Source organism: Silurus meridionalis, chromosome 15, assembly GCF_014805685.1.
Source record: "Silurus meridionalis isolate SWU-2019-XX chromosome 15, ASM1480568v1, whole genome shotgun sequence".
Taxonomy (NCBI): Eukaryota; Metazoa; Chordata; class Actinopteri; order Siluriformes; family Siluridae; genus Silurus; species Silurus meridionalis.
The window spans coordinates 13,775,583-13,792,093 of record NC_060898.1 but is presented as its reverse complement, the minus strand read 5'-3'; the positions used below and the strand labels follow the sequence as shown (position 1 = coordinate 13,792,093).

Genomic DNA, 16,511 nt, shown 5'->3' with positions numbered 1-16,511 from the left:
GTAAAGAATACTGGTTTAAAGAGCAGGTGTAAATGTTACTGGTGTAAAGAGCAGGTATAAAGGGTACTGGTGCAAAGAGCAGGGTAAAAGGGTACTGGTGTAAAGAGCAGGTGTAAAGAGTACTGGTGTAAAGAGCAGATGTAAAGAGATGTTTAAGTTTTAAGTGTAAAGGGTATATTAGGTGAAGGAGGCTTGTGTAAATGAAGTATGTGTAAAGATGTAAGCAGTTATAAGGGCTTAGGTGTAAAGTGTAACCAGTGTAAAGGGTGTGGGGGATGGGATGACAAATGTAACACATGTAGTTGTAAAGAGCAGGTGAAATGGAGCACATACAGAGGGAGTATGTGTATAGAGGGAGTAGGTGTGACGTGCAGGTATACAGGATTGATATTATCAATGTTGTGCTTTCAGATTAACGAGCTGGTGGACTGCAGAGATGTCAGCATTGGTGCTTGGTTCGAGGCCACTATCGAGAGAGTCACTCTGTCCAACAAAGGGAGCAAAAGCAAAGCTGAGACTGCAGCATCCTCTACAGGCAGAGCAGGGAGAAACGGCAAGCGCATTAATGGAAAGGTGGAGACAGAGTTAGACACAAACGGCGCTGTGCCGCTAAACTCGAACAGCGAGGAGCCTTCGACATCTCACACTGAAGCAGAAGATCCTGGCGCAATCAGCTACCACATTAAATATGAGGAGTGGGTGCCTTTAAAAATTGTAATTAATGTAGAACTTTAACAGGCTACTGTATCTGTCGTACATCCATGCCACACTTTTCTGTTTGAAATTCATAAAAGCCCAGTGTGTAAAAACTAATAGCATGGTGACGAACATGATATTTCCATCCTATTCATCCTAATCCAGCCACTGCTAATGATAGACATCTAGCTAACAGGCGCTAACTTCATAAGATTTAAGGGGTGCGGATTAACTGCGTTATCCAGCAAGCAGTCTGTTTCAGGGCATCTGTGTGTATAGGCGGGTGAATGTCAATGTGTGGGTTTGGGTTCATCACTGTATATTTATGTGTAATGTAGATGTTTCTGTGGCACATGTGTGTGTGTGTGTGTGTGTGTGTGTGTGTGTGTTTGTTTGTGCATGTGTCTTTAGCAAACACCTTAATGCTTCTTCCTCAGATTTCTGCCTGCAGCTGAAGGAGAGGTAGAATGCACACTCGTCTTATTTCTCTCGCTCTGTTTTTTTCCCCCCGTCCATGGCAAATTCATCCGGAACGCGCCGTTGCCATGGAGACGAGCGACCTCTCTTGAGCGGCGAGCATTTCTTTCTTATTTTCTCCCCCCTTTTCACACCGTGTTTATGAAAAAATAAATAGCCAAACCCAACACAACATCTATAAAAACAATTGGATATCGATAGTGCAAATGTTCTGAAACCGTAAGAAAAACATATTTTTATATGTGCAAAGCCATAAATCATTAAGCAAAAAAAAACAAACAAACAAACAGCAAATCGGACTTGTCTGTTTCTGCACGTCGTCCAGGGATTAGGCTGCCTAGCTAGAAGCATGTTTCGGCACTGTTAATGGGATAAGGTCTGTCATCAAAATGCCAGGGTCCATACTTAAACAAATCGAACAAGGAGCATATGTCCTGCAAAGAAAATCTGATAATAACAGTCCACTAGACGAGTAATTCGTTTGTTTTTTTAAATATATATATATATATATATATATATATATATATATATATATATATATATATATATATATATGTTACGCTGTATGTGAGGGTGGGGTTCTAATGGGGAACAAGTATTCCCACAAGGGTTGAAAGATGTAACAGTTTTGACATTGTTAGGACATTTGTTTGGTCCCCTTTTTTTTTCTTTTCTTTTTTTTTTTTTTTTTTAAACAAAACTGCAGCTTTTATATGAAAATTTTAAAAGATGAAAGGCTTCCCTTTGGTTAAGGTCAAAAGGATAGTAAAATAGATGTGTGTATATGAGTGGTAAGGCGGTAATGTACACTGGATGACCATCATGCTTTTTTTGTTAGCAGTTTTTTTGGGGGGGGGGTTTCGCTCTGCTCATTACAAAATGGCGCAAGACAGCAGGTCGAAAGACCTGGCGTTTGCTAAATACCTAGAACAAATAATTTTTTTTACAAAGCCAATTGATCCATGAATTAGTTGATCAGTAGGCTGATCTCACATTTAAACATGCAATGATTGAAATAGGGTATTTTTTTCGGTAGCAGATACATTTTTTAAGCAGTTTTTTCTTTTAAATCGAAGAGTAATAACCACATGGATTTTCTGAACATAAAAAATGTTAAAATAGAAACTTCATCAAAACACAAAAAAAATCTAAAGCTGAAATACATGAAGTGTGACGAGCCTTGGGCCGCACCATTCACGAAAATGGGGGGAATAACAATGAGAAGTAATGCGGCTTTGCTTGTCTCAGATATGTACTATTTTAAAAAAAAAAGGAAATGTTAATCATATTATGGAAATGTCTCGGCACACAGTTGGAAATGATCCTTAATTAACAACATTCTCACTTTGTGAACTGTTCACTTTTCCGCAGACTAAATTAAGATGGCAGCGGCAGAGGGATTTTAACACAGTCGGGTGCTTTGTTGTTTTCCCCACTGAGCTGTGCACACTCTCGTTTCTCCTCACTGTGTGTGCGCGAGTGTGTGTGTGTGTGGTATCATTTGTGAGGGGAAAAACAGCATGTCAGAAATGCGAGCCACCTGGGATGGAAACAGTGGAAAGGATTTCTAAGAAAACTCTGCCGCAGGATTCGAGTACAAACAAAACAGTTTTTGTGGAAAAGTGTTATTGTTATAAAGTTTTCTACCTTTTTATTTAGTCAGTTTTAGTTCTTAAACTAGTATATTGCACTGCTGTTAAATCATGGATTCTGATTGGTCAGAAAATGTTTATGTTCTTTAAACAGTAGCTCTAACAGTAGCTTGAAATTTTCTATAGGGAGAAGTTATTTACCGTGTGTGGCAGGAGTCTCCTGTCGCAGTCAAAAAGAAAATGGGAACACAGGAAAGACTTTAGGACAGAGGAGTTTACGCTTTGTGGTTTGTGGGTAGAAGAACAAGCTGCGCTTATGGTTTTATTCATTCTAAGAGAGAGAGAAAAGGCGGGTGAAAAAATAACTGTTTATTGCTGCTATAATGTAAGTAATAACGGGCAATAACTATGTTGAGGTTCACAACAGGTGACAGATAAAGAAGAAGCTGTGATCAGCGGGTTTTAGTTTGGCTGGAGTCGACTGATTTGTGTCATTAAATCATGTTAGAGTGACAGTAATTACAAAATGAATAAAAAAATATGAAGGTTTTGACCTGAAAAAAATCTGGCAACAATATGGCAGATCTAACAGGTACTCTTAATGGTAAACAACTAGCTAGCTCTCTTAATATAATTTAGATGAAAACAACTTAATTGTATCTATAGAGCCTGTAGTTTGACCATACTGTCATTTTAAACAAATAACTACTATGTCTCTCTTGACTTGTCTTGATCACCAGTGTAGTTGTACAAAATGTTGAAAATCACATGTTGGCAGTTACCCAGAGAATGGCGTGGTGGAGATGGCCGCAGAGGATGTGCGTCCTCGAGCTCGGGCGCTGCTGCGATTCGAACAGCTGGAAGTGGGACAAGTGGTGATGGTCAACTACAACCTGGAGCTTCCTGAAGAGAGGGGATTCTGGTACGATGCTGAAATCACCTCACTCAACCACATCTCCAGAACCAAGAAGGAGGTCCGTGTCAAAATCCTGCTCGGGTAAGTACACCCTGCATTCATATTTTGTGTTTTATTGGAGAAGTGGCAGCTCATTGGTTAAGGTTCTGGGTTACTAATCGGAAGGTCAGAGATTCCAGCTCCAGCACAGCCAAGCTGCCACTGTTGGGCCCTTCAGCAGAGCTCTTAGTCCTCATTGCTGAATGATGACTGACCCTACGCTCTGACCACAACATCCTAACAAGTAACAAAGTATACTGTGCATTAATGTGTATGTGACAATTAAAAGCCTATTTTATTTTATTTTATAGGCCTCTGCCTAAATTAATTATTTTACAGATCGGAAAACAAAACATTTATTTTTGTACAAATATTGTCAGTCCATGATTATGATTAGCGTCTAACATGTACTTATGAGTAATACAAGTTTATATCCTTTAGTTAGTACACACTCACCATCCACTTTAATAGGAACCACTGTACACTTTTTTATTCCTCCCGCACCATGAAGCGCATTGGATGGCAATAGCCTGATGGCTTACTTGCCGTTTCTGTAGCAGTTTTGTTACAGCATTGGGTTGCTAGCCCAAAACCAGAGTGCTCTATTCCCATTCCTACAACTGAGCACCCATGTGGGGGGTTAAGGGCCTTGCTCAAGAGCCCAAGAGTGGCAGCCTGCTATGGCTGTTACTTGAATCCTTGTGCAGATATTTTAAGTTTCATTTTTGCCTAGATTTTATCTTTATAATGGTGTACTGGTGATTGGTACAGGAATTAGTATTCACTCCTGTTTTTTTTTTTTTTTTAAAGTGCACAGTCAGTTTTTTTTCTCAGTCTGTTGCTGGTTGCTGGTTGTTTTCACAGAGGTCCAAGTGATGTGATTAGTGACTGTAAGCTGTTGTTTCTGGATGAAATCTACCAAGTCGAGAAACCTGGAGCTCCTCCTCTCTCTGTCACTAACGGGCAGTTTAAACGTAGGCTGTAACCTAAAACCCTAATATTACACCCTCTGTTAGTCAATGTGGCAGGTAGAACAAAAGGTTTATTTGCCCCTCGGATGTGTGTGTGCGCGTGCGCGTGTGCGTGTGTGTGTGTCTGTAGGTAAAAGTGGGCCGGAGTGTAAGCACTGTAAAGCCGACCCGGATGCAGAGTGTCGGTTCTGTTCGTGTTGTGTGTGTGGGGGTAAACAAGATGCACATATGCAGCTGCTATGTGATGAGTGTAACATGGCCTTCCATTTATACTGCCTCAACCCCCCACTGTCCACCATTCCAGAGGATGAAGACTGGTGAGACACACACACAGACATGTACACAGGTGTGCAATGTGACCCTGTAGGCTACAGGTGTCAGACTATAGGCCTATGTACTGAACATTTTCTGCTGCCTTGTTTCATTCATGCCACATGAACAGAAATAATATTGAAACAGTGTGTAGTAAACCTCTACTCAAATTTTTTTAACACTAGAATTTAGAGCAGATCTAAAGCATAGCAACTCCTGTGCACCACTGTACAGTACACATGGGCTTGCACATCACAGTGATAAAATGATGGGGAAAATCCACACCTAACTGCTCTGTTTCATGCCTGTCAGAACATTTGGAAACAGATTGTTTAGAGACACAGTATAGAGGCTTACAAATTTGGTTAAAACATTTTTTTGGAGTGTAAGGACATTGATCTAACCCTAGATAGAGAAAAACTGTCTTCTTCTCAGAGAATTCCCTAGCATTTTTATTTTTAATATAAAGCAGACACTTTTCATTTTATAAATAGTATCATCCAGGCCTAATAGTGCATACAGCTGAAATAATTTCTTCAAGTCACACTCAGATCCTGGGTTGATGTTAAGCGAAAAAAATCTGTTTCAACAATGACAAATAATTCAAGAATTTTTCATTCGATGCCTCTGCTACAGGGTGTAGTAAAGGGAATATGATATTGTAAATTAATTATACATTTTGATTTATATATTGTTGACGGTACTTTTTTTTTACCACACTTCAATGTTGCAGACTGAATGTTAAAAGATTTTTCTACTGTTGAATTTTCCTTCCTTTTCCATGTTAAATAGTTTAATCATCTTTAAACTTTTTAACTGCAGCACTGCTGTTTACAATTACCTTGCTGTGTTCACTGTGTGTGTGTGTGTGTGTGTGTGTGTGTGTGTGTGTGTGTGTGTGTGTGCGTGCGTGCGCATAGGTACTGCCCCACTTGTAAGAATGACACCACTGAAGTGGTGAAAGCAGGCGAGAGGCTGAAAGAAAGTAAGAAGAGAGCCAAGATGCCTTCAGCAACCAATGGGAGCCAGCGGGACTGGGGAAAGGTTAAAAACGACACACACACACACACACACACAGAGAAAAACTATGTGCATATAGTACATAAAGGCACATATACAGTAGGTCCTCTGAGCACAAATGTAATAGATACATGGAGAAATTAAGAACCGGAAGACTTAATGTAGTACCTAGCAAGTAAAAGAATCTTATAGCTGTCATTTCTGTATAAAACACATCCAGTATTTAGTTACACAATTTAACCTGCTACCAAGTGTAACAACTGCTCAATATTGCACAGGCAGTGTGGGTAACAATGTGACCGATTTAAGCCAGTGAACACGAAGCAAATCTATTACATAAGAGGGATGATCTTACTGGGCAACACATCTGCATTGTTAGGAATTAGGATCGTCACAGCTTCATGGTTGTAAATGTCCGGTGTAGGATCGGACATTTACCTCTTTTCAGCCTTTAATTGTCTGATAGAAATTCCCCTAAAATTGCACATCCCCTCCCCCTGGAAGTGCCCTAAATCACACTACAGCAATTTATTTTCTCAGTACAGGGACACAACTGCGCTGAAAAGACCTTTTCCTGGTTTTAATCCGCTCCTGCATTAAGCACATTCCCTCTGCCGCTACGCCGAGCGAGTATCTAATTTTATCGTACAGGATAAGTATCAAAAAAATTGCACAGAGACATTTGTACCGAGAATTTGTAATGGAGTCTGCTTTAATTTTCCGCCCAAAGGCTTGTGTGGTTTAATGGTCTATAAGTATTATGATAGTGTTCTTTGTTTACCAATGCGATCTCTTACTACTAAATAGATAACAACTTATAATGCTTGCTGTGGCCGGGTGTGTTTTAAACCAGACAGCTGGTGCCAGCACTGAGTAAAAATGCACTGAGTCATAACAGGGAAACACTTCCCGTGCTCCTTGTTAGTGCTGTGGCTAAGAGAAAGCAGCAGGGGGGATTAGTATGTGTGTGAACAGTTACATTAGACAGGGTATCTGTGTGTATGTTTATGTGCGTGTTTACATGTGACAGCTCATTGAGTCATATCCTCTAGTGCAGTTCAGACAAAACCCAGTCACAGCACAAAATGATGTTACTGGAAACACTAGAATGAAAACACACACACACTGACACACTCATTCATTCCTGGAAATACTACAAACATTAATTAAAAGCACGAATAATACAGCTCAGAGTAGTGACCTTTGGCCTAGTTAGCAACAGACGTGCTGATAACCGGATATGTGATACACCACACACATCCAACACACACAATATCGTTTTTATAGATGTTACGCTATCAAGAAGCCGGCTAATGAGAGAGAGAGCATATTTTGTTGGTGTTTTTTCTCCTTTAATGATATTTTTAAGAACAGTTGTTCAATCCAAACCTATCAGCTTTGTTTGATGTGTGTCAAAACCAGATCCAACAAGTCAGTGTTGGCCTTTAGTGTGATTTAAAAAAAAAACATATTCCAAATCCTGAAATGCAATGGGTTGTGGAGATTATTGAAATTTTTTGTTACAAAAGTCTATTGTGTTTATTTGGCAAGTTGTCATGAGATTTGACACGATTTCTAATTGTCAATGTACAATACAAGTAGTTATATGAATAATTGAATGTGTATTAATCAGCATTGAGCAATTTTTTTTACTTTATTTTTTTGTTTAACCTGTTTGAATATGTGTGTGTATTGTAGGGAATGGCGTGTGTGGGTCGTACTAAAGAATGCACCATTGTCCCTTCCAATCACTATGGCCCAATTCCTGGAGTTCCTGTGGGAACCACATGGAAGTTTCGTGTGCAGGTGAGGGCAAAGTGTGAAGAAGCTTAGAGCTGTTTCTTGTTTGTTGACTGTCAGTTAAAGCATACCTATTGGTCAAACTTTTTATTACTTTTTTCCTGGTAAAATTCTGTTGTGCCTTTGGCGATGGTGCTGTAGGTGAGTGAGGCGGGGGTGCACAGGCCACATGTGGGTGGGATTCATGGACGCAGTAATGATGGCTCCTATTCACTAGTGCTGGCTGGAGGATTTGAAGACGAAGTGGTGAGTTTCACCGAGACTTCATTATATCTCTCACACATACTCTTTTTCTGTCTCTCTTTCACATTGACTAGATTGCTGTCTGTTTTGTTATCTCCACTCTATCCCCCATTTTACACATTTTACCTCTTCGCTTCCTCTTTAGTTCTGCCTCTTTCTCTCGATTGTTTTTTTTTTTTTTTTTTTTTGCTCCCCTCCCTACTCCATTTACTGATTGTCCCATTGCTCTTGTATGAGTTCTAGTTTAGGAATGTTCTAGACCCTTTTTTTCCTTCACTCTCTCTCTCTTCCTCTCTCTCTCCCTCTTTCCCTTCTCTTTCCTGGTTGAAATTCTCCGCCTCATTTGAGTAAAGGAGGATCCTGAAGATTGAATTTCGTCTTCTCATGTTCACATCTCATGCTCGACTGCTGTGTTTAATAAAAAACTTTATGAAGCAGAAATCTAGATTATACAACTTTACACAGCTCTGCGGTTCTTTGAGTGCTTTCACAACCACTGATCTAGGATCAGCTTTGTGCTGTAACTGGAGAATTTGCAACGCTAATGTAGCCGCCATTTTTATTCTACCTAATTTGTGTACTTCCTCGAAATCAGCATTCTAGAGCCCCCTGGTGGTGTAGTATTGTATCGTATAAATGACACTACAACAATGCTAACTTCTTTCGCTGTTATTGTGCCACTCACACTAAGGCAACAGTAGTGTAGCCTAAATTGGTGCTTGAGTATCATGGTCATTTTTAACTAATTTAAAATGCATTTCAACAAATGCAGTGATTATAATGCAACTCCGATTTCAAAAATGTTGTGACACTATCTATAACTAACTGGTAAACCCATATTTAGTCAGGTCAAGTGTTAACAAAATGAAGCAGTTGGAGAAACATTTTGCAACTTATTAGGTTAACTGGCAGCACGTCAGTAAAATGATTAGGTATGAATAGTGTCTTGGAGAGGCAAGGTCTCTCAGAAGTAAAGATGGGCAGAGCTTCACCAATCTGTGAAAGACTGTGTCTGCAAATTGTGGAACAATTTCAGAATAATGTTCTTTAACAAAAATATAAAATAGTTATATATCTCATATAACATATAACACATATCATTTACAGTGCATAATATCATCAACAGTTTCAAAGAATCTGATAAAATCAGGTGACAATGCATTTAAAACAGTTATGATTCTGTAAGGGAAATCAGTGCTTGGGCTCATTAACACCCAGAAATCATTGTCTGTGAACACAGTTTGCCATGTCATGTCATATCAGTCAAAGAAGTTGTCATGCGTGAACATGATCCAGAAATGCCACCATCCTTTCGGCACCAAAGCTCATTTAAAATGTACTGAGGCAAAGTGGAAAACTGTTCTGTGGGCAGACAGATTTTTATTTCTTTTTGGAAAGTATGGACACCGCATCCTCTATACTAAAGAGGAGAGGGACCATCTGGCTTGTTATAAGCACTCAAAAAGCCACATCTCTGTTGGTATGGAAGTGCATTAGTGCCTTTGGAATGGGCAACTTGATGGAACCTTGGAAATCAATGCTAAATGGTATATGCAGGTTTTGGAGCAACACATGCTTCCATCAGAAAAAAAATTCTTTTCCAGGGAAGGCCTTGCATATTTGAGCAAGACAATGCTAACTACAGACTGCATCTATTACATTAGTATGACTTTGTAGTAGAATAGTCCAGATGCTGAACTGGCCTGCCTGCATCTAGACTTTTCACTATTTGAAAACATTTGCTGCATTATGAAATTAAAAATACAACAAAAGGACACTTTTGAGAACTGTTGAGCAACTAGAATCCTGTATCAGACACATATGGGACGGTTTTCCTCTCCCAAAACTTTAGCAACTGGTCTCAGTTCCTAGATGTATATGGTCAGACACTTGATGATAAACAGTGGTAAACATGGCGCTTTACAACATGAATTTCAAAGTGAACTTTTTTGGCTGTAAAATGGTATATATTTTCAGTTTAAATATTTGATATGTTGTTGTTTTATTGTAAGATTTGCAAATCATTGCATTCTGATTTTATGTACATTTTACACAGCATCCCAATTGTTTATACTGTGGGTAATTTCACTGTGTATGTCACACCTGTAAGACAAACAAAACTGCTGGCAGTATCAGCAATCTAACGCAAGAAAGCAATTATTCAAAATGTCAAAGTTTACTAATAAAATCACAAACTATTTAACTTTTATTATTAAATGTTCATTCTACATTCTGTTTGTTCTCAAATGATACCTTTGACCTTTCTGTTGTAGGATCGGGGAGATGAGTTCACATACACAGGCAGTGGAGGCCGCGACCTTTCGGGAAACAAGCGGATCGGAGAACACTCGTTTGATCAGACTCTAACACACATGAACAGGTGCAACCTTCTAACAATTTTATTTGTAAGCAAGGCTCACCATATTTAGAAAATAAAACAAATCCCCAATATAAACAATAGCTTTCCATTTTAATCCACAATATTTCAGTGCATTTTAGCAGATTTAGTAAGCAGACATATTGGTGTTGATAAATTGTGTTATGTGAGAAACTGAGTACAAATACAGAGATAAACACTGACATAGTGTTCACAAACGTCTTGTGATATAATTGTTTTTTCTTTGTTTGTTTATTTGGTTGTTTTGGTTTTTATTCTTACATTTGACCGTTGACTTCTCAGGGCACTTGCTCTGAACTGTGATGCCCCTCTAAATGATAAAGATGGGGCAGAGTCTCGTAATTGGAGGGCGGGGAAACCAGTCAGAGTGATCCGAAGTTCAAAAGGCAGACGAATCAGCAAGTATGCACCAGAAGAAGGAAACCGCTATGATGGAATCTATAAGGTAACAAAACACACATGTACACCTGTCTTGTTTCTGATTTGTCAGTTGTCACTTGCCAGCAATATATAAGTCATACTGCCTTTATAAATCACTGCCTCTTATTTAAAGTGTGCTTTGATCATTTCTTGTTTGCTTGACAAAGGCCATTTCTGGTCCCCAACTCGAGCAAGAAGTGAAATTTTTTAACTCTTGAACTCAGATTTTTCTCCTAGGAAGATGTGATATTAGGTGAGTCAGTTAGACACATGTTATTGCTTTTATCAATCAGGGCCTTGCCTCTCTCTGTCTCTCAGGTAGTGAAATACTGGCCTGAAATTGGAAAGTGCGGCTTCCTGGTGTGGCGTTATCTGCTGAGACGTGATGATTTGGAGCCTGCACCATGGACACCTGAGGGAATCGAGCGTAGCAAAAAACTAGGACTGAAAGTGCAGGTGAGGATGTGGACACACACACACACACACACACACACACACACATATTTCTTTATTGTATACCATATTAAGTTGGGGTATGTGCCAGATGCTTTAAAACATGCTGTCTTCACTCCACTCTTAAAAAACCCCATCTTGACCCTTCTGTTTTAGCTCATTTCAGACCCATTTCACTCTTACCCGACCTCTCTAAAATACTAGAGAAACTTGTATTTTATCAATTACAAAAATTTCTTTTTAATGAAAATTCAATTCTAGATACATTTTAATCTGGTTTCAGAACACGTCATAGCACTGAGTCTGCCCTATTGAAGATTCACAACGATAAAATGCTCGCAAGAGATAGTGGCTGCCCAGTTGTGTTGATCCTTTTAGACCTCACAGCAGCCTTTGACACAATAGATCATTAGATTCTCATCTCTCGGCAAAAAAAACACGGTTGGAATTCGGGGTACAGTTCTTGATTCAGTTCTTGGTTCAGGTCTTACATGTCAAATAGATGTTTTTCTGTGAGATGGGGTGACATCTCATTCTAAAGCATCCCTCAACTCTATGGTATACCACAGGGATCGATACTTGGGCCAGTATTGTTCTACCTATATATGGGTAAAGATATTACCCTCTGGGTAAAATCTTTAAAATTTCAATATCTTATTCCACTTCTATGCTGATGACATCCAATTATATGTTCCCTTAAAACCAGATTCACTCAGTGCGCTCCAGTCCCTGTCCGGCTGTTTAACTGACATTAAACATTGGCTGGCTAGTAATTTTTAGAGTCTTAATGAGAATAAGTGTGAGTATATACTATCTATTATGCAGGAGCAGCCTAATTTTAACCTTAGGAGTCTCACACCAGAATTTAAAAAAGAGGTTCGCAACCTAGGCGTCATATTTGACAGCAATTTAAATTTTGCGAAGCAAATAACTTCATTTGTAAAACAAGCTTGTTTACTATCAAACGTGAAGAAGCCTTTTGTTTCGATAAAAGATATGGAAAAAGCTACTTATATTTAAAGCTATTCATGCTTTTATTAGTTCTAGATTGGATTACTGCAACGCTCTTTATTTAGGCATTACTCAGTTCTCTCTCTATCGCCTACAGCTGGTCCAGAACACTGCAGCACGGTTTTTAACAGGTACCTGTAAATGTGCACACATCAGCCCGGTCCTCTCTCCACTGGCTCCCGGTACAGTACAGGATCCAATATAAAATCCTATTATTTGTTTTTAAATCCCTGTCTGGTACGGCCCCAAACAAATTAAGGTCCTCTAATCATGTCATGCTTGAAGTGCCTGGAACAAGATATAAATCGTGGGCTGATCGTGCCTTCTCAGTAAGGGCTCCTAAGCTTTGGAATTCCCTCCCTCCTGATCTCACCTCTGAAAGGGAATTCTCTACTTTTAAAGCTAAACTAAAGACCCACTTATTCACCAAAGCCTTTGTTGTGTAGTAGAGGGGGTGCTTAGTCATTTACTTCTTACAGTTATTTTAATTGTTGTATTTTAATGCTTATTTTATTTCTTTTTTGTTTTAAGTTCTTACAATTTACTTCTTTTTTTCTTTATGATATTGTATATTTTACTACTTTTATGTTCATTCAAATTTGATTACTATTTTGCACCTGGCCTCATGCACTTTGTTCAGCACCTAGGTTCTACCTGGTAGATGTTAGGTGCTTTATAAATAAAGATTGATTGATTGATTGATTGATATACATGGTTTTCTCTCTTACCCTTTGCTCTCTCTCTCTCTCTCTCTCTCTCTCTCTCTCTCTCTCTCTCTCTTTCTCTCGCTCTCTCACTCACTTTCTCGCTCTCTCTATCAGTACCCCCCTGGTTATTTGGAGGCAATGGCGAATAAGAGCAGGAAGGAAGCGAGTGTGCGAGGAGGAAGAGGGGGGGCTCCACGTGGTAAACGACACGGAGGAAGAGGAAGGCCACGATGCGGACGGCCACCAAAGAGGGTAAAGGAGGAAGAGGAGGAAGAAAAAGAGGAGGAGGAACCTGCAGTGCATGAGGATGGAGAGACACAAAGAAACGGAGGAGAGGACACACAGAAAGAAACAGGTCAGTACCTGAGACTCAGAGAAACAGGCAAGTTCACTTCTTATGCAGTACGATCTGGTGTTAGTTAACTGTATATATGTGAATGTTTTTTGTGTATATGTGAATGTTTTTTTGTGTATGTGTGCGTGCGTGCGTGTGTGTGCGTGTGTGTGTGTGTGTGTGTGTGTGTGTGTGTGTGTAAGCAGTGTGTAAAGAGCAGCAAGAGCCAAAAGCAAAGCGGCTAAAGGAAGTAGAGGCATTTGTGTTATCAGAGCAACAGCGTTCACTTATACAGGAGGATCATGGGAACAAGAAAGTGTGGGATGAAGCTCTGGGCTTCCTCACTGAGGGACCGGTACATACACACACACACACACACACACACACGCACACACACGCACACACGCACGCACGCACACACGCACACACTACAAACACGATAGTGCTGCACAATTAATTGTATCACAATCGTGACGCCAGCTTGTGCGATTATATGACAGTAAACGTTGCAATTTAATGAAATAAATAAGTGCATGTGTAGATACATAATTTCTGAGAACAGTTTGTTGATTTTTCCATAACAAAACAAAAAAAGGCCAGATGGTCTCGGTTTAGACAGTGCACGTGTGGCGTGTGTGGTCTTGTGACTTTCCGGTGTGCAGCGCGGAGACCAGCGCAGAGAACTGGTAGCCAAAAATACACTACCTCTGTTATATGGTGATATTTTAGCTTTAGGATCACCAACACTGAGCAGAGAAAGGAACTGTCCAAGATTTGCTAAATAAGAGTTGCTACATCACGTGATATGACAAATCTGTAACAGATCTCACTGGTTCCGGTTTGGAAGAAAGAGATGACAGGCGATGGTTTAACAGACAGAGTTTTCATTTATTTTTCATTCACTTCGACCGTTTTTTTTTCCCCCTCATACTCACGCTAGGACACACACTCGCGGTAACGTGTAAGCAGCTCACACTCGTGGATTGGCGCACCTTCACCTGGCATCCTACGCTTTCCCACACACAACCCCATACATACCCTCGGCTCTGTTCAGTATCTCTCTCTCTCCCCCTTTGTTACATCCTGCATTAACAGGGTCATTTCTGGCTTTTTGAAAACCTATAAAACAGTGGTCCCCGACCCCTAGGTCCATGGGTGAAATGGTACCGGGCCGCACAGAAAGAATACATAACTTTACTTTAACATTACTTTAAAATGACCGGATTCTCTCCGCCACATCTGTCTATGACTCACTCTTGATTCATGTCAAGATTCCTCGGTCACATGACTTACTTAAAACAGCTACCTTTTTAAAGGAGCTGCTCTGGCCGCTACCACATAATACATTACCACAAAACTGAAACCACCAAGCTAGCAAAATGAACAAAAAACAATACAGTGGATTCACATTTATTATTATATTTAGAGAATATTAGTTTTTATGCCGGTCGTATCATTTTATTTTGTTGTATTTATCCGCCACACCTTAAAGGCTGGTCCGTGAAAATATTGTCTGACATTAAACCGGTCCGTGGCGCAAAAAAGGTTGGGGACTGCTGCTATAAAAGATTCCTATTGTCAACCCCCAACCCCCGGTGGCTCTGCCCTCCCACCACAATGCTCCACTCCCACACCATACATATCAAAAGCAATTTTCCATTAAAAAGGTTAAACACGTTTAATAATGACGATTGCAAAATTTGCCTGAAATAAAGTTTGTAAACACATACATCTTAAACTTCAGTAGAAAAACAGGTTTTTCGAGGCGTTTTGACAAAATGTTTAAAATATCTTATTTTTGTGAAAATTTATGTTTTTATTTATTATTTTATTCGATTCAGCTGTAACTTGGATATTTTTTTTTTATCTTAAGGCAAATGTTATTTTATTTTGTATAACTTAATTTTGAAAACCTCGGAAAATCGTTTAAAAAAAAAAATTTTTTAGCCTCATCACTAATCTGTGCAATTTCCTTAATTGCCAATCAAGTGGACTCATGATACCATGTATTATATCCCAAATTGCAATATTGACCACAATAATCGCAACATTACCTTTTTCCCAAATTGGGCAACCTTATCAGTCACACACACACACACACACACACACACACACACACACACACACACAGGCATCTATACTGTATTTCTTTCTGATAACGTATAACTTTCTGTTTGTTTGTTTTTTGCAGAACTTTTTGAGAAAGGTGGAGCAGATTTTCATGTGTGTGTGCTGCCAGGAGCTCGCTTATCAGCCTGTCACCACACCCTGCCAGCACAACGTCTGCAAGGTATGTGTGCTTTATTTTGGTTAAAAAAAAAAAAACATTTATATTTGAATTATTTTAACTTCAATTGATTTGAAAATGAAACTAACATTGGGCGACATTTCCTGTTTTTGAAACTGTCATGTGTTTCGTAAGGGAATAGATGTATCTCAGTGGGTAAAACATGCAGATGTTTTGGTTTTAGTCCACCATAGCTACAGTATCTCAAAAAAGTGAGTCCACCCCCTCACATTTCAGCAACTATTTTAGTATATCTTTTCAAGGGACAATACTATAGAAATGAAACTTGGATATATTTTAGTCAATTCACCAGAGCTGCACAGGTTGTTGCTAGGATCCTCTTCCACTCCTCTATAATTCCACCTTCAGCTTGAGGAAGTTGGAGTCACCTTGGAGGTGTGTTTCGGGTCATTATTATGTTTTAAAAACTGCAGCAGCACTCGTGTAGCCCCAGACCATGATGGTACCACCACCATGCTTGACTGTAGGCAAGACACTATTTTCTTGGTACTTCTCTCCTGGGCGTCCCCACACATACTGGACACCATCTGAGCCAAACAAGTTTATCTTAGTCTCATCAGAACACAGGACAACTCTAAAGTATATCCAAGTTTCATTTCTACAGTATAGTCCTTTGAGAAGATTTACTAAAATGTTTGCTGAAATGTGAGGCGTGTACTCACTTTAGTGAGATACCGTAAATGTAAATTCAGTTGGTTGCTGAACTTGGCAGTTGTGCATCTCATGTTAGTTTACTTTCCAATGACTCTCCTGTTTGACCAAAAAAAACATTTTTTCCACATAAACTCTTAATGGTGCTCGTGAATGAGCTCAC

At 39.5% G+C, this 16,511-nt stretch overlaps 1 protein-coding gene across 3 annotated transcripts in view; it reads left to right on the top strand.

Moving 5' to 3' along the window:
- LOC124397655 (E3 ubiquitin-protein ligase UHRF2-like) overlaps positions 1–16,511 on the top strand; it is a 43,141-nt gene that overhangs the window by 20,542 nt on the left and 6,088 nt on the right. The window contains exons 3-15 of one of the 3 annotated variants that reach the window (XM_046867266.1): positions 412–695; positions 3,544–3,762; positions 4,585–4,694; positions 4,822–5,008; positions 5,924–6,047; positions 7,722–7,829; positions 7,965–8,069; positions 10,340–10,446; positions 10,747–10,909; positions 11,203–11,340; positions 13,170–13,410; positions 13,593–13,744; positions 15,581–15,679. In XM_046867266.1, the coding sequence (XP_046723222.1) occupies positions 412–695; positions 3,544–3,762; positions 4,585–4,694; positions 4,822–5,008; positions 5,924–6,047; positions 7,722–7,829; positions 7,965–8,069; positions 10,340–10,446; positions 10,747–10,909; positions 11,203–11,340; positions 13,170–13,410; positions 13,593–13,744; positions 15,581–15,679 (2,037 nt within the window). The remainder of the gene's footprint in view (positions 1–411; positions 696–3,543; positions 3,763–4,584; positions 4,695–4,821; positions 5,009–5,923; positions 6,048–7,721; positions 7,830–7,964; positions 8,070–10,339; positions 10,447–10,746; positions 10,910–11,202; positions 11,341–13,169; positions 13,411–13,592; positions 13,745–15,580; positions 15,680–16,511) is intronic. The other 2 variants (XM_046867267.1, XM_046867268.1) reach the window with 2 other exon arrangements.